Source organism: Lytechinus variegatus, chromosome 1, assembly GCF_018143015.1.
Source record: "Lytechinus variegatus isolate NC3 chromosome 1, Lvar_3.0, whole genome shotgun sequence".
Taxonomy (NCBI): Eukaryota; Metazoa; Echinodermata; class Echinoidea; order Temnopleuroida; family Toxopneustidae; genus Lytechinus; species Lytechinus variegatus.
The window spans coordinates 14,421,880-14,442,969 of record NC_054740.1 but is presented as its reverse complement, the minus strand read 5'-3'; the positions used below and the strand labels follow the sequence as shown (position 1 = coordinate 14,442,969).

At 37.4% G+C, this 21,090-nt stretch overlaps 1 protein-coding gene across 1 annotated transcript; it reads right to left on the bottom strand.

The window, feature by feature from the left end:
- Positions 1-2,157: 2,157 nt before the first annotated feature.
- LOC121406796 (arginine--tRNA ligase, cytoplasmic-like) lies at positions 2,158-20,989 on the bottom strand. The gene is made up of 15 exons (XM_041597667.1): positions 20,763-20,989; positions 18,972-19,115; positions 17,151-17,345; positions 15,864-15,953; positions 14,708-14,933; positions 13,508-13,644; positions 12,160-12,289; positions 11,728-11,835; positions 10,545-10,723; positions 9,676-9,785; positions 7,553-7,658; positions 6,067-6,180; positions 5,279-5,337; positions 3,422-3,669; positions 2,158-2,416 (listed from the first exon to the last, which is right to left on the bottom strand). The coding sequence occupies exons 1-15, from the start codon at positions 20,805-20,807 to the stop codon at positions 2,307-2,309; spliced, it is 2,001 nt and encodes a 666-aa protein (XP_041453601.1). The 5' UTR covers positions 20,808-20,989; the 3' UTR covers positions 2,158-2,306.
- Positions 20,990-21,090: the final 101 nt, after the last annotated feature.

Genomic DNA, 21,090 nt, shown 5'->3' with positions numbered 1-21,090 from the left:
AAAATTAGCATTTTAGGGGCATTATTTAGAGCAAACTTTCGATTTTACGCATAAATTAGCATAATTGATTAGCAATGAGATTTTTCGCACCATTTGATCTTATAGTTTTGTAGATCATGACATGGGTAACGCGCATGCCAATTTTCGTCACGATCGACGGCCCAGATCATAAGGGGGGGGGGCCAAATCACCCCCTTCAGTCTTGTTAGCCCAGTCTATTTAGAGTTAAAATCAAGCATGAATGCATCCTCGAAAATAATCAGACATCACACGGGTATATAGAAGAGAAAAGTTAACCAGTTTAATACAATCATATCTCATGTATGCTTTTCATAAACAGATATTTCATGTTGTTTTTTAACTAATTTGTAAGCAAAGTACCCAGAAAAGGAAAATAATGAACATGATGAATTTCTAATAGTTTATCATTCAGAGTTTTATATTGACTTTCATGAATGTAAATGGGAACAAAAGTGTGTCTAATTTAATACAGAGTATGCTGCATACAATAAAGTAAATAAGGGGTATATATTACCAAGTATGATTAAATCATATTAAGGGAAATATATAACACCTAAATATATGTAAAGAATCCATTTGATGTAAATAAAATAAAATATTGCAATATTGAACTGCTTCTGCTTGCTGTGTATTATTAAGACTTCTCAGTCCCGGGACCTATCTTATGAGTTGTGATTGATCCCATCAACCACAACTATGAACGGCCAGCAACGTAATTAAACATGTTCAAAATATTTTCTTTCTATGATGTACATGTATATTCATGCATTCACTGTGCTTTTCTTTGTTTAAAAAGGACATTGTGCAAATTTCCTGTAGAAAAATTATGAAATTGATAGATTTCCATAGTTACGATTGATTGGATCAATCATAACTCTGTATAAAGCTGGCCACATTTTTGCATTATTTGGTTCCAAGAATGTTGTTGCATACTACTCTTTTCATATGATTTACGCCAGGGGCGGATCCAGGATTTTCCAAAGGGGGGGGGGCACAAATTTGTGAGGAAAAATTTGACAAGCAAAAAAAAAAGCTCTTCACTTTCGATGGGAGGTACACTTCTGTTTTAACGGCGTGTTTACATTATTAAGTTCAATCATGACTCGGGGGGGGGTGGGGGGGGGGGGGGGGGCGGGCCAGCTTTGCCCCCCCTGGATCTGCCAGTGATTTACGCAAATGATTGCACCTCCAGCACATAGGCCTGCTGTAGATAATGTAATATCTTTTAAATTTCCAACAGAGAAGGTTTCAATCATTGGCTCATTCACAGCACACAGTCTTTCGATGTTAACAAGATTTTGAGATTTTCAGCTTCATATTATATTAAACCTTGGGACTAAATACCTCTCGTTAGAATTCAGGTATCAGTAACACACAAAAAGCAATTGAATATGGCAAATGTTTTAACGTAATAACTCGAAGGAATTGGAAAAATGATAAAGATAGACATCTATTCCCATTACCGGACCCTCTCTCCATGCTATATATTGCTTTTTCAAAGCCAGTAACGAGTATAAACTGTGTACGCTTACGACCGATGTACATTTTCTTTTTCCCTTCATTCAACAAATTCATTTTATATTAATGCAGGATACACCTGGCTTACCTATAGGAACTTCCCCCATTACTCTTTTTCCTTTTTATAAGTGCACATAACCAAAAACCTGTGGTTCCTTGACAATAAGAGAACTCTCCTGTCTGACATTTCAATAAAATCTATTAGTGTTGAACAGGCATCTTTACACTCTCGGCTATCTAGAATGTTAGCAATTTGTTTAAATGCTTACTAAATATGAAAAAAATACCTTTTTACTTCATCTAAATAATATTACCAACTAGAATTTGAAGGGATTAGTTAACCTTTCATGGAAATTTTTTTATAATAATCAGAAGCCATTTACATCCTATATCATGATTACCAGCTAGGATTTATAGGCCCATATTCTGAAGTCAGGTTTAACTTAGACCATGGTCTAACTCTGTGCTAAATTTATGGGGAGCCAAAAGTTCAAAAATTATGTTTATATTGTATATTTCTTATGTTTACAATTTTGTTTCCTTTTGCTATCATAAGGAAGAAAATACTTGAGTTATCATTCCCAGACATTTATGAACAATTTGGGTGACATATGATTTGTGCTCCAATTGGCTCTCCATAGTTAAACCACAACTTTAAACCAGGGTTTGATTTAAACCCGACTCAGAATATGGGGCATAGGGTTTAGTTAACTTTCATAGTCCGAGGACATTATTCTTTTTAATTTGAGCATCAGAGAAAATGAATGCTACATCTTCTCGACAGGGTGGAGTCCTAGAATGTCGAAGCCCTTTGCCATGATGGCGGCTGTAGCCTCACAGAGGAGCAGGCGTCCTGTGTCCACACTCTCAATTTCCCCTGCAATGGAACAAAGATAAAAATGCTGATAGACTCAGTAAAAAAAGAATGAATGGTGTTTGAATGAAAACAAGATGAGGATTTTGAGGAGTGATGGTGAGAGCAATGTGTGGAATAAATAGAAAGGAAGACGACAGAGGTATGATGCAGATGATGGATAAGGGGAGCATTCCATGAGGACTTGTGAGACATTTTATCTGACAAGTCCTGTTTTATCCAACAGTTGCCATGGTAACAATGCTTCTCAGCCAACCACAAACCAAATATATTGATGAAACACCCCCCACATGGCGAGGTGAACAGAGTACACCGGAATGGGTATTTTTATCATTATTCATGGTTAATTTCAAATTGTATCTCGCAGCCAGAGGCTGAATTGTACACAATTTACATTTTATATAAGCTACAAAACATGAAACTGAATGTCCACTTTATGCGTTCTGATGTACTAAGGGATAATGATCATGTTTTGATAAGGGCCCTCGAGTTCCAGCTGGCTGGTCAGAGGGGAAGACTCGAGAAGTCAAGGAGGGTTGGTTTGAGGGAGGAGGATGCACCAAATAGAGTTATTAAGTCGAGGGAAGGAGTGAGGGTGATCATGTGAGGCGAGGTGAATCCGGCCACCAATGTCGTCTGGGACTCAACTGGCATTACAACCTGGATGACTGACTAAAACAATTTATCTGTTTTCGCAATATCATGAGAACTGATATGCCATTAATAAACTAACCCAAATACAAGTACCACTACCCACTGAACTTTCAGTAGTGAGATATTTCCAACTTAGCTGGATATTGTGAAGTACAGGGGATGTGGAAAGTGGCTGGATTGCAATCACTTTCTGATTTTCAATGCAAAATTCAACAATGATAGATCAATGGTAACTAATTCATATTTCAATTTCCCTTTTCTATTGTGATAAGAAGAGCAGCAATCATTTGGGACCTAAGACTGAACTGCAAGTTATGTTAAATGCTCCCTTCCTTGTCAAGAGAACCATCATACCTGTCTGCTTGTTCTTGGTAATACAATAGCAGACTTCATAGAACTCTGTGAATGTGTTGGACACCTCGTAGAGGTAGTCACAGATGCTGTGGATGAAGAGATCGTCCAGCGTACGGGAGATGACCTCAGGAAACCTAGCTAGGCACTTGGCTAGCTTCCATTCTTTTGGATGATCGACGGGAATGGACATGGTCTTTGCAGCCTCCTGCAGGGTCTTAGACAGCACCTTGGCGTTCCTGGCGATAGACCTGGAGCAAAATTGAAAACATTCTCCATGATAAAGGGCATAAAGAACCACACAGCCATGGTGGGGGGGTGGTTGCTGTTCATAAATTACACATAACTTTGTACACAACTGGAACTTGTTCTTATTTATGTTCAATTTATTTTTTCATAAAATATATACAAAATTCAAATACAAAAAATCAAGAAAACAAAATAAAAAAACATTCATTGGATAAAATATGAGGGACAGCAAGGAAAAAAAGCCAACAAACAAGCCCTGTGAGAGCTAAAATGGTCTTTGAAGTAGAACTGAATTTCTTCTAACCCAAATTTTAATAAACTGAAGTCTTTGCATTCCTATTCTCGTTTAACAACAAGAACTTCAACTAAAAAATCAGTAAAACTTGAGCTGTTAGGAATAAAGGATACAAAATATGATCTATGCTATGCATAAAGTGAAGCGTAGCTTACACACATCTTAAAGAATTTTCCAATGAAGCATGATTATTAAAACATCTCATTGATAATGAGTACACAAAAACGACACATGGGTAAATCCATTTATTTCCCTTGTATAATGTGATTTTCATGTTTTTTTTTCAATGAAAACAAAATTTTATGAAAACCTGGGTAAATCCATTTATCACAGCTGAAGGAAAATTGAATAAGTTTGGGAACATTCGGATAAGCAATAAACAAGTTCTAACCATGCGAATATAAGGATCACTAATCCTATAGAGATCTTCCCATTGGCAATACGTCGAACCAAGGTTTGTGTTATCACACATGAATGAGTCCCCTTTGCATGATACTGAAAAATCTCTATTTATTGCTCAATCTAATGATAGTACAAACTCAACGATACATAATTTTTAAAAAACCTCGATTGAAAGGAACACCTGTAGGATGTTTCACAAAGATTTAAGTATGGCTTAAGACTCGAGACTCGTACTGAAATGCTAAGTGGCATGCATTATAAAAGGCATGACCACATTGGCCAGATCATGCTAAGATCATACTGCATATTAAACAAAAAGATTTACGTGTCAGCATTTAAGTGTGACTCTAATGGGGCGTTGCAAGAAACTTGCAATCAATTGCAAGTCTATTTTCAGGCCCTAAATCAATCATTCGTCTCGCAATTGATTATCAATTTTTGACTGATTGTTAAACTGCTTCTTAAAAGAAGGGGTGTAATCTGATTTGCTACAATTAAAATTGATCTGTCAATTGTAAAATTGCAACAGAATATTCGCAATCGATCACGAATATTTTCTTGCAACACACCCCAACTCATACTTAATTCTTTGTGAAACGCCCCCTGGTCTACAGGTAGACTTGATAAAAGTGAGAATTGAATTAAAATATGTGCAAAATGGGGTAGTTGTACAAGTGTGATTTAATAAAACCTTGGGCCTGTTGCATAAAAGTCACCATGATGGTAACTTTGCAATCCAATGGTAACTTGAATGGAATCCTTGATTTTGATTGGCCTTTGATCAGCATCACCATGGTAGTAATCATTGGATGGCAAAGTTACCATAATAGTGAATTTCATGCAACACAGCCCTGGTCACTTTGTCATGTCCATAGCATTAGTGACCTCAATATTCATAACTTTCTCAGACTCACCTAATACGGGTGTATGCATAGAGCAGGTAGACGGCGGTGTTCCCTTTGTCATCCAACATCTGATGGGAAATAAACATATGAATCTCTACTCTCAATAAATGATAACAGATGAAAATGCATGATTAACCCTTGTTATCAATAAGTAATTGCAGAATTTTGATACGAGTGTTCCTTTCCAAAAGTTTTGGGTCACGATTATACAATATGAAAACTAGCACTTGGGTGGTCGTTTTTATTTGATTCTGTTTAAATTTAGTCAACCACAGCTAGTATCTATATTTACAAAAAAAATTTACTGCCCTTGTTAGATCCTATACACCCTCAGATGAAGCCTCAGACGATATGATCTAATTTTGGAAAAACAAGTCTTATCTCTATAGGCCTATTCATATCATATCAAGGCCCTGATCCATTCAAAATTGTTACCCAAGAATACTAAATACCTATGTACGGGCTATATATCGCACATGTAATGTAGCTATAGCACATCGCAACTGCATTAGCTGTAGCGATCTCAGGATTTGTCTTGATGTTGCTCATTTTGTTTTCCTATATTTAATATTCACAAAGATGAAAAGGAGTTTATTTCCAATGATAGACTTTTAAGTTGGATTTCAACCAACACCGATTCATAAAGCGTGACAGTTAATGTGAATTCTTGTACTCTCAGTTTGCTATAAAAAATGATTGCATAAAAGCTTAACAGGAAATAGGTTTCCTAATTTGTGATGGGTACTGGATAATATAGCCTGCTGGCGGCATCGTGGGTTGCATGAATTTGTTATTACCTTGTCGAATGAGAAGATATAATCATTGGTCCTACGATGGCAGAGATCAGCATACTTGATACATCCATAGGCCACAGACTCCTGGGCTGCTTTGAGCTCCTCTGCTGTTAGTACCTGCAAGGGGGGGGGGTATTTCAAGAGTGATTTCAACTCATGCTTAGAACTGACGATGTTGTTTTTTATGAAAGAATAGACTCATAAGTCCGTATTCTGAACATGGCTTTATTCAAAACTCTGGTATAAAGTTGTGGTTTAGCTGATAAATTGCCAATTCGTCCACTGCTAACTCGTTCATTCACCACATGGTCTACCTTCATTTAGTCTAATGCCATTCCGTCCATCAACATTTTGTCTAACAACCAATTGGTCTAATCATCACTTTGTCTAATCACCATTTCGTCTCTTACCATTTCGTCTAATAACAAGTTGGTATAATACCCATTTTCTTTACATTCATTTTGCACAACTAACACTTTAGTTTAATCAGACCAAATGGTATATGGAATAAATGGCTATTGGACCAACTGGTTATTAAACGGAATGGCATTAGACTAAATAAAAGTAGACCATGTAGTGAGTAGATGAACTGATGATAGACCAAATGGTAGTAGACGAGTTGGCAATTGGACGAACTGGCATTGGACGAATTGGAAATAAACTGTTTAGCTATGGATAGCCAACTGCAAAAAAACCTGTAACACTACATATTCAATTTATCAGCTTACAAATTCAATTTATCATTAACTTTGACACACACATATGATAACTAAAATTGTCTTCTTCACCATTAATCTCCCAAAAAGAAGAAATTAAACATAAGGAATAAAAAATGTAAACAAACTTTTGAAATTGTTGGCTTCCCATAATTTCAGCAGAGTTAGACCACGTTCTAATTCTAACTAGACTTCAGAATACAGACCTCATGGTGGTATACTTGCAAAAGCAGTCGTAGGTTAACCCTACTTTAACTATAAACCGAAATTTGCATTGCATTACATTCTGCTTTAATAATATCTCACATGGAATCACATTACGCTGCATATCTTATATGATATGTCACTAACGAGTCAAAGTACACGGGTCGTGTGGTGCAGTGGTTAGAGCATTGGACTCATAATCGCAAGGTTGTGAGTTCGAACCCCAACTCTGCCATTGTCTCCACTTTGATAAAAAGGCCCGAGAGTGATATCTGTCATCTATAACGTCAGCCACTATGACTGATAAACCTAGACGTAAAAAGTTTCAAAGGTAATTGGTTATATACCAGCTTGGCGTTTACCAGCAAAATGCTGTGCTGCCGAGTTCCTATGGGAGTTACCACAAAACAAAACAAAACAGAAACATTAATCTGAAACGAGATACAGGTGTTTTGAGAGTAGTCACCAGAGTACTCAGAATGGCCATACAGTCGTATTTTATAAAGGATAATTTTCTTCCTCCATGCCACAACTGTAAAATAAACATGTAGGAAAATGTTTGAAAATACCTCATCTCTTCCTTTCTCTTTAAGTGTTTCCAATGATCGCCTCAGCCCCTCATCAAGAAGCTCAACCAGCTTGACAACATCTCCAGAACGGGTCTTGAACTTCTTCCTAACGTCAAACAAAAAAGAGTAACGGTTATCCAAACTGCTGCCGTCCAATAACAGAATGAGTCCATTCTATTTTTTTTTCAAACTTGACTTTTTCCACTATTTACGATATTTCCTGTACACTCTGCATTATGCTAAATGAATTGGAGCCACATACAGAGATGTCATTATCAAAGACCAACATTTAGAACCCATGTTTTTCAAGTCACATGCCTTCAGGTTGGTATTCTGTCCTATCAGGTTCAAAGGATTAGTTATAAAGACCTACATTCATTGTACCTTTGCCATTATGGCAACGGTAACAGGGCTCAGCAGCCAATTACAATCATGGATTCCATGGTAGTTTAATACAATAATGAAAAATGTACAATAAATGCAAATCTTTATGAAACAGATCCTTGGGGGCTAAATTGTTTTGGCCACAATGAATCATGGGTAACTTGAGAAGTTTTGTAAGAGAATAAAGGTACTGGGACAGTTATTAAATATCACAGTTCATACAACCACCTAGTTCTGAAACCTATCAAGTTAGAATTCAGTGGATTCACATATGGTGTGCCATCTATCAGTTGTGGCGAACAAGATACTTGTCTAACTTTGTGGTTGACATCACGCGCAGGCAGCTCAAGCTGCACACAGTGTTAGTTTACAATAACGTGACTGTGATGCTTCAAAAAGGACAAACATATGTTAAGCACAAACACAAATGGCAAATATTTTTACTACAGCAACGGTACACGATTTTGCATCAGGTCAAACAGAGACAATCTATTAGAGCATCGTTCTTTTACCTCATGCAAAATCTCATACCATCTCGCCAGTGCCTATAGACCAATTTCACGGCCGGTTTTATGTATTTGGCCCTCTATCGGCGACGCCATTGCTGCGGTGGGCAAGTGCGCTGACCGCGATTGGCTCTGTGTACAAATTCAATGAAAGATTACAGATAAGCTCTGATATTGTGTCATTAACTTCATCATAAATCAATAAAATAAAGCATGGACACCTGGGTAGACGATGTAAGACAATGGCCATATCTGACCGATGAAGGTATGATAAATTTTTGCACTTTGGCTACTTTTTCCCCTTAGTTTTGTCAGTAAAAGTGAGTTGATGATGACCAAGAATCGCTGTTGGTTTTCATCAGGGAGCTCACTTCTTGTTGCTAGTAAATTGTGTTAGAGTAGCGGGAGAGTGAACGAGACATAGAGTGAGAGCAGAGGATGAGAGAGAGGATGAGAGAGGGAGAGGGGGGGGGAGAGAGTATGTGTGAGAGGAGGGGGATAGTGAGAGGGGAATAGTGAGAAAGGGGGGGGGGTAGTGAGAGAGAGAGAGGGGGGGGGGGGCTAGCGAGAGTGTGTGTGAGAGAAAGAGAAGGATAGTGTAATACAGAGAAGGGGATAGTGATAGAGAGAGAGGGATAGTGTGAGATAGAGAGGGAGAGAGAGAGGGACTGATATTTCCATCTAAGCATGATCAAATAAATCCCCCCTCCCTCTCCCCCCCACAAAAAAACCACCACCACTACATTTTATGCAGGCCTATAAGTATCCAAAAGGAGGGGGCAAGGCAAGAGAATAAAACAGAGAGGAAGGAGAAAGGAGGAAGGGGAAGAGAGATCCACTGGCGACGCATTCCTTCATCACGGCCTGGAAACCTATGCAGGGAGTACGGCTTCACACACAAACAGGCTTCATGAGACCAAGGCGAGTGAATTTCACATTCACTTTACTTCCAATCCTGAAGCTTTCTCCAATTGTTGTGGCAATTGAACACAGCACAGCTGCGACCTGAACTTCTCCGATTAATGCTCATTGTGAATCTTACAAGAAATCTGCTCAATTGGTCCAAAATAAAAAAAAAATCGAACGAATGTACCAAATACCCTATTGACTTGTGTACTATAAAAGTTGATTCGCCCACCGCAGCATGGCGACCAGTCTGCTGCCCTCTCACGTTGTGAAATTGGTCTATATGCTATTGGTATAATGGATTACACAGTAAAATAAACTACTTACTTGTCTTCTCCTAATACAACACCAAATCCAACATGCTCTATTCTGACTTCCTTAGGATCATACCATCCAACCTTGCGACAGCCGCTGAAGATTGCATCAAAATGAGTTCCCTGACATAGAAAAATAGATTAAGTAAATGCCGCATCAGAGGTGCAAGTGATCACAAAATAAAAAGAGCTGAAAAAAGAGTGATTAATATTGAAAAGAGCTGAAATTAAGCTGAAACTCATAACTGAAAAATCTGAATTTGAGTACAAAGCTCTCACACCTCTGATATAAACAATGAAGTGGATTTTTTTTTTCTTTTTTTAGTTAAAATAATGTATCATGTTTACCAACATCAATATCATCACATATCTGGTTGGCGCCGACTCTCTGTCTAGTACAATTTTCTTTTTTATGCGTCCAACATCATTTCATTGGATTCCATTTTGTCCTATCTGATTTTTTACATTCCCTGGCATTTATAATCTTGTGCATTGTAGCCTCTCTTCTTCCATCGAGTCTTTTCCTCTTCTTTTGAATCTGAAAAATGAGTGTTTGTATGTATAAATAAAGAAAAAAAATACATATCAAATGATTCAGATAGAGAAAATGTGTAATTGCTGATAAATAGCATAAAACGCCTGGCATTCCAACCAAGTTCTGTTTTTTCTTTTAAATTTCTGAGCAATAATAATACACTGTCCCACACATGCTTATATGTGTTAATCGTTTTTTGGCTCAGATTTCTTGACGTGATGAAAAATAATCTTGACTTTGAAGACTTTCTATAAATGAAATCAGTCCACAGCAACGACATTCATTTCTCTTTAAACTGGAAGAAATATAATTTTTTATTTGAATTGAATGAACGCATGTAAACTCACCTGTCCCATGTCGACTACATATATGAGCCATTCTCCTTTCTCCTCATGCACTCTCTGGTACAGAGTGGCCATGTCTGAGGTGTCGTAAGTGTAGCCCCCATCGGACTTGACGATAGTTAAAGGCACGGTGCTGTCCGGTGTGAACATGATCTTTCTACCCTCATCTAACTCCAAGTATCCTATAGGAGAAAAGTCAGGGTAAGATTTTCTGGAATGGGGTATTTATGGGACAAGTCTGTTCTGTACTGACTGAAACATATTGTACTGCGCAAATAATGGACAATTATATGAATGTGTTAGTGGCAATGTGAATGCGATAGTGGCGATGTAGTGCATTTCGGGGTATTTTCAATGTACGATAAGCAAGGGGCACTTGCATTGAGTGCTTTTGCATGATGTTGTGAATATATGAGGTGCCTACATTAAACTATGTATGATTTGTTTTATATAACATGACAGGTTAGAGGCCACATCTACTTTCAATAACGATATCACAAGCATGGAACATGATTTGTGCCTTAGTAAAGAGCATCAAAGTCCTTGCCATTGACTTCTTTCTATTACTCGTATTTCATGGTGTCTCTCTCTTTTTTTCTTTTTTTACAGACCACAGTTTATGTGATGCACCCTAAATGCAAGGCTGGACAGTTTGGGTACTATAATTCAGATGGAGTCATTGTGCATTGTGGGTACTGGTATTGTGCAAGAGGTAATAAAGTGGTTGCCAATTATTCTAAGAGTTATTCAATTGGCAAAGAAATTATTTTTATGATAACATAAAATGTTCAGTGATTTTTCTATGGTTTACCTCAATTGGATTCATTTTTCCGATGCCTGTAAACAAGTGAGAATATGAACATAAAAACAATCCAAGTCCACGATAGTTCATTTTGAGTAAATCAAGAAAAAGAAAATGATCTTCATGTATACTTCATGTATATCCAATGGGGATTTTGGTCACGTTTTACATTCATTTTGGGAAATGTTGCCTGGGATTCTAGGATATAAATCACACAAAAGATGGGCTTATGGTAAGCAAAAATATCTCACGTTAAAACCCAATTTGACAAAAAGATGGACTTTGGTCGTTCAAACACTCACGTGTATAGTATGATTTGAATGGCAAATCCATAAATAAGACTCTAAATGAATCTCAAATAATGTGCAAAGGAAAGCATCTTACCTCCGGCCTCAAGTTTCTCCACCACAACATTCATTCTTTCTTGGTAAAACGACTCTCCTCTAGGGATTAAATTCTTCACATCAAGGCGCTCATAGATTTTGTTGAATTCTGGATGGAAAAAAGGCAGTAGTGTGAAATAAGCACAGCAAACTCTGCTTACATTAACCTCATATTCATAGTCAAAAAACCTGTGAAAGACAAAGGAATTTGATTTGTCTAATATAGGATAACTAGTTTGTTGAAAAATATTTTTACTATGATATAATTTGATTTATTGTAATTTACATGTAGTATCAATCTTACCATACGGTTGGGGTTCGGTTTAGGATAAGGGTTGGGTTTTCCGACTCAAAATTCGGCACCTACAAGTAACATTTCGGCAGGCCAAGTTTTTCTCAAGTGCCAAATGAGAATTATTATTGTATTACTGACCTCTCTTTGAGATGTCACAGATGAGTTCCCAAGCCTTGATGATGGCCAGTTCACCACCCTGGAGTCTAACAACCATCTGGTATGCCCTCTTCTTGAATTCTTCATCACCATCAAACCTCACCTTTGATTCCTACAACCAAAAAAAAAACAAAATAAAAGTAATCATGTAGTAATTGAAGATACCAGTTCTGGGGGGTGTTTCACAAAGATTTAAGTATGACTTAGAGTCGCACTTAAATACCGAGTTGCGTACGGTATGAAAGGCCTGATCGCATTGGTCAGATCGTGTCATGAGGATGCGCACTACTGCGTATCTATCAATACGATCGCGCGTTGCATATCATGTACGCGTCGGCATTTAAGTGCGACTTAAGTCATACTTAATTCTTTGTGAAACACCCCCCTGGATTCATATCCTCAAGGTTCAAGATCAAGACTATCATGGCTTGAGCAAATTGCGAAGTGAAACAACAATGGAGAAAAATGGAAACCGGACAAAAAAAAAATGGAAGGAAGTGCCCTTATGTTTATGTGCTTGTGGGCAGGTCGTGGTCTAGTGGTTCTGACTCTCACCTTTCAAACAGAGGGTCATGGGTTCGAATCCTAGCCATGGGGTGTTTTCCTTCAGCAAGAAATTTATCCACACTGTGCTGCACTTGACCCAGGTGAGCTAAATGGATAACGGCAGGAAGTAATTCCTCAAAAAGCTGTGCACACCAGAATCGGTAGACAGGCTAAGCTGGGGTAATATAGGAGTGCCTTGAGCACCTAGCAAGGTGGATACGTGCGCTATACAAATCCTATATTATTTATTTATAGAAAAAAGTCACATGGTGACTCAGGGAAATTTCATCCCCACAAAGCTCATAAGAGCCCAGGGGAAATCCCTATTCACTGCAATGTTAGAGCTTCCCTATTGTTGCAGATTAACCCTTTGGTTATAAATTGTAAAGTAGCCCCTCAAAGTAGAAAAAAAAAAATTGCCCGTTGAAAAGACTAAATAAAACCCGCAGTGAACTGGGCATTGTAGCGTGCGCCATGCTGCATGGGGAAGTTACAAATCGATTCAGAAGTTCCAGCCCTGGGGCCCCGTTTCATAAAGGACTTGCAACTGTTGCAACTTTGACATAATGGCAACTACCATGGCATCAGGGCTCAGCAGCCAATCAAAATCAAGGTTACCATGGTAGTTGCAATAATGACAAAGTTACAACAGTTGCACATCCTTTATGAAACGGGCCCATGTCTTTCAGATGGTGACGTTAAAAGGTCATTCCCGGACGTAAATAACTAGATCTGATTGATACACTTCTGTAAAAACTCAAACACACATGCACAATGAACTGACCTTGTAGAACTTTTGAAGATCCTGAATGGGAGGAGATTCATTGAGATAGTTTGGAAACTGATCAGCGAGATGGGTGATGAGCATGCCAAACTGAGTTCCCCAGTCTCCAAGATGGTTAACCTTCAATACATCATGACCTTAGGGAATCAAATTAAAATTTAATTGAAATTAAAGCCAAAAACATAATATCTTACAATAATTCATTACTTGAAATATATAATTTTAAGGTGCAAAGCCCAGAAGAGTTTCACTCATTTGTGCATGCTCAAGGCAGCGTAAATCCCGCTAACAGACCCGATTCTGTGCCACCAGAAGTTTGTATTAGAACCCTTGCTTTATTTTAGTTCCTTCACTTCAATTTACGGCTGGTACTAAGCCTAACTTGTTTACCTTGACAGCCAATTGTGGCTCGCCATTTACCATCCATTGTCTAGTTTCGGTTCTATTATATATTGTTTTGCTCTAGCGTTTTAGTCATTCATGAGATTTACTCAGATGAGTGCATGTCGAAAAGCTTCAGTATGTCTGTTTTTAAGGCTATTTCATAGTTCATACAATATATAAACAAATGAATTTATCAAAAATTCAATCCAATCCTTGCAGTTACACTATTCAGACAGGAATTTATTAAAACACAATAGCACCCTGATAACTTCTTCTTCCTGTCATAGGCCTGTACTCTGATGTCTGGTCGAGATTAGACCATGGTCTAACTCTGAGCTAAAATTATGGGGAGCCGAAAATGTCACAATTCTGTTTACATTGTTGTTTCAAGTCTAAGAACACTAATACAACAATTTTGGATTTTTGCAAGCGTTTATTTTGGAGTAAAGGCCATAGGAGTTTCAAATCAAATCCAATCATACCATTGCTATGACATCATTACAACTAGATATTAAATTCACTTTTATTGTATAACGGATGAAAGCATAGTCACAGATTTGAACATAGATATTCGTAAGATGATATAAAACATTTCACGACAAGATATTCCAGTCTCAATATTATCATCAAATTCTACAACATTTTATACCAAAATCAGGGTGCAGACCACTTGTATGGTGTGCAGAGGCCTTTAGATATGTATGTCACAGCTGGCCATCCATATTCCATAGTAAAACCATAAAAAGAGACCAGTGTGGAATGCAACACAAGTTCAGATTTCGGGCCATGCAGTCTTAAAAAGTTCTCAGGACTGACCTACGAACTCCATGAGCCGAGAAATGCTCTCCCCGATGATGGTTGACCTCAGGTGACCGATGTGCATCTCCTTGGCTATATTGGGAGAAGACATGTCAATGACGACCCTCTTCTTCTTTTTGAGGGGCGGAGGGAGTACCCCTTGGGTCAGGATACCGGTGATGAGGGGGGTAATGTAGGATTTCTTGAGGTGGATGTTGATGAAACCCGGTCCAGCAATTTCAACCTGGTAAAGGAGAGTTAACCATTGGGAGTATTTCATGTAGTGATTTATCATGGAATTTTTTCACAAAAACTGTAACAAGCTACTGAAATTCTGTATATGAATTGGCTGAACAGGGTCCAATCCAACCACCCCTCCCCCATAGCTGCTTTAATATGATTTATTGTTAACTTTAATAGCTCAAGATCAAAAATATTGAGAAACATTCATCACCTGAAGAATTAAATCTTTCAATTATGATCATGAACAATGTATCAGGTACCAATAACATTGATGGATAAAAAGCACATTTAAACTACATTCTAGATCACAGATGTCAACCGACACAAACCAACTCTCCACTCAGGAGATGGAAGGGTATCCAATAGGATGCAAAGTCAATGTAGTATATGTTAGTAATTAGGGCTTAGTAGTCTCTGCTGTGATATGGAATAAGAAATCTAGGTCAGAATCTGATGACCAAAGCAATGTCAAGCATATAGAGACTAGGCCTGGAAGTAAAACTCAAACCATCGATGCTTTCAACCAGTTTACCAACAAATGATCGCCAGATGTTAAATAATGATTTCAGACATTCGATTATCAAAAGTACATAGATATAATCTTTGATATTTGACAACTAAATGCAGTAAACAATTGAAATGTATGTAAAACAAATTAATGAATCCAAACATTGTAACTCTTCCAACACATAACAATGAGGGACACTCGACTGAGTAAGCTCGCTCATTACTGACCACTGATAGGTCGTGTAACTATGCCAACTTTTTTATCATTCCTGATTAACAGGGATCTTGATTTTTCAAACCATTTTGATTTTTTACCCTGGTGAACAATGAAATGGCAAAAAGGGTATTTGTCCCAGTTCTATAAAAAGAAACACTATTCTGCTACATCAAGCACCATATAATAGGAGATTATTTGTATCCGTACCTTTTCGATGACATCATTTGGAGGGATATTTGCCTGGATCTGCTGGGCAACAACTCGGGGAGAGACTGGGGAGCCTTGAGCCTTCAATTGCTAGAAGAAAAATGTATTTCAAAAAGAACAAAACATATTGGATTTAACAAGGCTACTCTTCTCAAACTATCCATAATGCTTACATGTACTTGCCCTTGGCAAGTCACTGAAGATATAATCATAATTTGACTTAAATATACAAAACAGTGACATTGGCCCGTATTCTGAACTTCTGAAGTCAAGTTAACTTAGACAATGATCTCACTGTTTTCAAATTATGGGAAGCTGAATGTTAAACAAAAATAAAAATGATGTTTGTTTTGGGTTTTTTTCTGTTTTTTCCTCATACTGATGAAGAAAACACTTTTAGTCATCATTCCCAGATGATTATAAATAATACATGTTTAAAATGAGCTGACAAATGTCAAAAACTTTTTTAAACATCTGGTTTTCCACAGTTCAACACTTCAACTGCACCTTTAGACCAGAGGTTTCATCATTAGACCAGAGGTTTCATCATTAGACCATCATCATCAACATCATCAACATCATCACCATCATCATTATCATCACCATCATTATCACCATCACCATAACCATCATCATTATCACCATCATCATAGCACCATCATCAACATCATCACCATCAACATCACCACCATCATCATCATCATCATCACCATCATCATCACCATCATCATCATCATCACCATCATCATCGTCATCACCATCAACAGCACCATAAGTATAACCATCACCACAACCATCATCATCACCATCATGAACATCACCATCATCACCATCATCATCATCATCATCATCATCATCACCATCATCATCGTCATCACCATCAACATCAACAGCACCTTAAGTAAAACCATCACCACAACCATCATCATCATCATCATTATCACCATCATCAACATCACCATCATCACCATCATCATCACCATCATCATCATCATCTCCATCATCATCGTCATCACCATCAACATCACCATCACCATAACCATCACCACAACCATCATCATCATTATTATCACCATCATCAACATCACCATCATCACCATCATCATCATCACCATCATCATCATCATCATCATCATCATCACCATCACATTCACCATCACCATCATCATCATCATCATCATCATAATCATCATCACGAGCAAGACAAATATGAAACTAGAGATGCTCGGCGGGTCGCGCAACCGAGCACATGTATCCCCGAACCCACCGCGTCATCTGTAAAATTACCTGGGCAATAATCATAGCATTGTTGCACTGGTAGTCTCCAAACCTCTCCTGTTGGCTGGGCTGGACCGACACAGCAGCATTGGTAAGGGAAGGATAGGCAACACGAAGGGCAGTCCTGAAGATCTCTGTAAGCCTGTCACAGACATTGTTACCGAGACTATCACCACCGCTTTGAGACTCCTCCTCATCAATGCTCTTGAAGAAAAAACAACAACACATTTTAGTACTACTGTTTCAAGTTTCGAAGCATAGAATTCTGACACACATAACAAAGAAAAGTAAAGAAAAATAACTGTTAAAAATAATGAGGAAACTCAAATTAATTACACTTCACTTTTATTAGGTACTTATTTTCCGGGTTTCATATTGCAATTTGCTCCACATTTCTTACATGTACAGACTGCTGCACAAAAAAAAAGTCTTTTGGTGCAGATGTTTTACATAGGGGTGTATAAAATGTGGTTGAGAGCATTCCTCATATGACCAAAAATACTAATCAAATTTGGGAAACAAAATTGACCACTGATACACAATTTATCTTTTAGTATACCTTTTTATATATTTCTCTAATCCTAAAATCAAACTTAAAAAAAAATCAAATTTCTTATTCAATAATGGCTTAAGGCATTCTTCTTCAGCTAGAAAATGCAAGTATAATTACTTCTTTACAAACGATTCGACATGATTATCAATATCCTTCACGATCACCTTCTCAAGCACTCTGCACAACACAGATGTTAGGGCGACTGGTCGATAATATAAAATTGATATACAGTCAACTCTGGATAAGGTGACCTTCTTTAAAGGACAAGTCCACCCCGACAAAAACTTGATTTAAATAAAAAAAGAAAAATTCAACAAGCATAACGCTGAAAATTTCATCAAAATCGGATGTAAAATAAGAAAGTTATGGCATTTTAAAGTTTCGCTTATTTTCAACAAAATAGTAATATGAACGAGCCAGTTACATCCAAATGAAAGAGTTGATGACATCACTCACTCACTATTTGTTTTGTATTTCATTATATGAAATATTTTCATTTTCTCGTCATTGTCATGTAAAAATGAAGTTTCATTCCTCCCTGAACACGTGGATTTCCATTATTTTAACATTTTGTGCTTCAGGCAAGGAGGTCCTAATTGTCAAATTCGTAAAAATTGAAATATTGTTTAATTCAAACAATAAAAAACAAAAGAAATAGTAAGTGACATCATCTACTCTCTCATTTGGATGTAACTGGCTCGTTCATATTTTGTTGAAAATAAGCGAAACTTTGAAATGTCATAACTTTCTTATTTTACATCCGATTTTGATGAAATTTTCAGCATTGTGCTTGTCTGATTTTTCTCTATTGATTCAAATCAAAATTTTTCTGAGGTGGACTTGACCTTTAAATCAAACAATTGCGCAAGTAGAAGCTATTTCTTTATGAAATTATGCAAGACATTATTTCTGTAAATCCAATTAGTCCCAAGTCAAAGAGATTTTTTTAGGTCCGAAAGATTTGTCTTTAATTACCTGTAACAGTGGCAGACCATGACCCTGAGGGGACAATCATTCGAGGGACACTGTATTGTTTGTGAACAATGCTGTGCCCCTCCAATGCTTTGTATCCTCCAGGTCACGGTCTGCCACTAACCTGGGGAGTGTTTCATGAAAGGACATGTCAAGACGTTTTATCCATCAAGTCCTGTTTTATCCGAAAGTTACTATAGTAACAATGCTTCTCAACCAATCAGAATCCAGGAAAGTTGTCAGATCTGACAACTTGTCGGACAAAAATATTGATGAAACGCCCCCAGTATTCATGTCAAACCTACCCTCTTTAGGTGCAGAATGCGGTACTTGAGCTTTTGATTTTCAGTCTGCAGTTTCTCAAGTTCAGGAGGCACCTGCTCCCATTCTTCAGTCCCACCATTCTGCAGTTCTCTGATCTGCTGCTTCAGTTCCGCGATCTGAGCCTCCTGCAGACAAAGCATTGATAAGAGCCAAGGTTTAGTGGTAGAGGCGCACGGCCAATATGGGAGACTCTATCCAATATGGGAGACAATCCCCTATATTGGTGACTTGCTTTGAAAAAGAATGAAACTTTATGGAAATTCTCAAACCTGGTTCATATAGCAGATCTTTATCTACATCTACATACTGAGCTGTACTGTACAGCCCATCATACTGGCATACAGTTGGGAGGGGCTTGAACATCCCTGCCCCCCCCCCCTTAGCTTAAGTTCCATAACCATGAAAAAAAAAGGATATTAAAGGAGTAATAAAAAAAAGAAAGGATGAAAATGTAACTGGACTGATATTCTGTATAAATAATGTCAATCAACAGTGTTTTCGTTGAATCTATAAACTTGTAGACTCTAATTGGACATTTAAATAAATGTGGTTTGGACTAGCCTTGAGAACTCCATGATGATGTTTTTGATATTTTGGCATACACAACTTATTCATCATCAGTTTCCAAAAACTTGTAATTTTGTTTCAAACTTGATAAGATGGAAGTTTTAGTTTAAAAAAAATAGTAAGAAGACATGAACATGGTGAGAAAATTTTCTTGCCATGTCAACAACAATGATAGATTCTAAATTTTAAAAACTTTATAAATTTAACAAAAAACAAGTTAATACTTATAATGTGAAAGTCTAAATAATTTACTTAACTTTCTTAGTTGAATAAGAATTTAAGATAAAACAAGTTTCATTTAGTAGGTATGTTGCAAAAAAAATAAATCTCAGAAATAAGGAGTTTTCTTCATGGCATCATTTAGAGCTCATCAAGACCTTTAATTTAACACCTCATTTATCTCAATAGCTCCAGAAATAAGAAAGTTATTGCAGTTTTAAGGTCATATAAATCGCCTATTCAATTCTTATGTATTTCTTTGTTTTTTAAGCCAAAAGTTGTGATCTTAACTGGGACCAAGGTGCACTAATAGAAAACAGCAATGCGCATGCATTTGCATATGGAAGTGCCCCAAAATAACAGACGCCGCCGAAACAGGGACATAAAAAACATCTTTAGCGTCAGTAGATTTCATTCAAATTTCACCACAATATAGTTTAAATGTTGCTCTATCGGAATGAATACATTTTTAGAGTGGTATGATACCTGTAAATGTGAATAGCAAGAGGTTGAAAGCAAGGCCAAAGTTCCAGTAGCACACAGAGTCGCAAGATTACCAAGTGAGAATTTTTTTCAAGTCTATATAGCTGCCATAAACATTCAACTACGTAAAAACAATTATGCAATGCCAATGGGGAATAACTTTTCCTTGGACATACAAAAACAATACAAAGCAATGCCTCCACAGTCGCCCTGCAATTCTAGCCAGCACACTCAATGACAATGCCTCATTCAGAATGCACCTAGAGGGCGCTTTTGCAACATACCTACAATTAGTCAAACTTTAAGTTTAAAGCTATAGATCTAACATTAGATCTAACGTTACTCGTTAGTCTTTAATACTCTTACTTTTTAATAGGACCCTTTTTTCTATTTTTTTATTGAACATGTTATTGTTAATCTCTAGCCTAGGACTAGGCCTAGTAATTTATTTGTTCAATAAATTTTTTGGCATCATGTGGCAATGTTAATCAGGCCTAACTTACTTGTTCGGAAGCTCGAGATGTCAATTTTTCAACCAGGTTGTCCATTCTGAATCCCAGATTGTTCTTCAAGTTGAGTTCATATGTATGAGCAGTTAACTTGTTTAGACCCTAGGCCTACACGGTTTTATTATTTCGCAATATGCCACGACAAGATCAGAAGACAGCGTAGTGCGTGCATGCACTGGAGCGAAGCTATACCCAGGAGCCACAGCTAACTGTAATAGGCTACACAGGTGCACAGCTCATGCGCTCACGTCATAAATACACATGCACACACATGTTGCAATGATCGTCAGCAGCTTGGTAATTTAACTAAAGTAAGAGCAAT

What these genes read in the sequence shown, in the direction of transcription:
- LOC121406796 (XM_041597667.1), bottom strand. Translation starts at nt 20,807, where the DNA reads ATGGACAACCTGGTTGAAAAATTGACATCTCGAGCTTCCGAACAA. An exon ending in CTGTGACATCTCAAAGAGAG is followed by an intron (nt 11,836 to 12,159) that starts GTCAGTAATACA and finishes TTTTCCATCCAG; the next exon opens with AATTCAACAAAATCTATGAG. An exon ending in GGAGAAACTTGAGGCCGGAG is followed by an intron (nt 10,724 to 11,727) that starts GTAAGATGCTTT and finishes TTTCTCCTATAG; the next exon opens with GATACTTGGAGTTAGATGAG.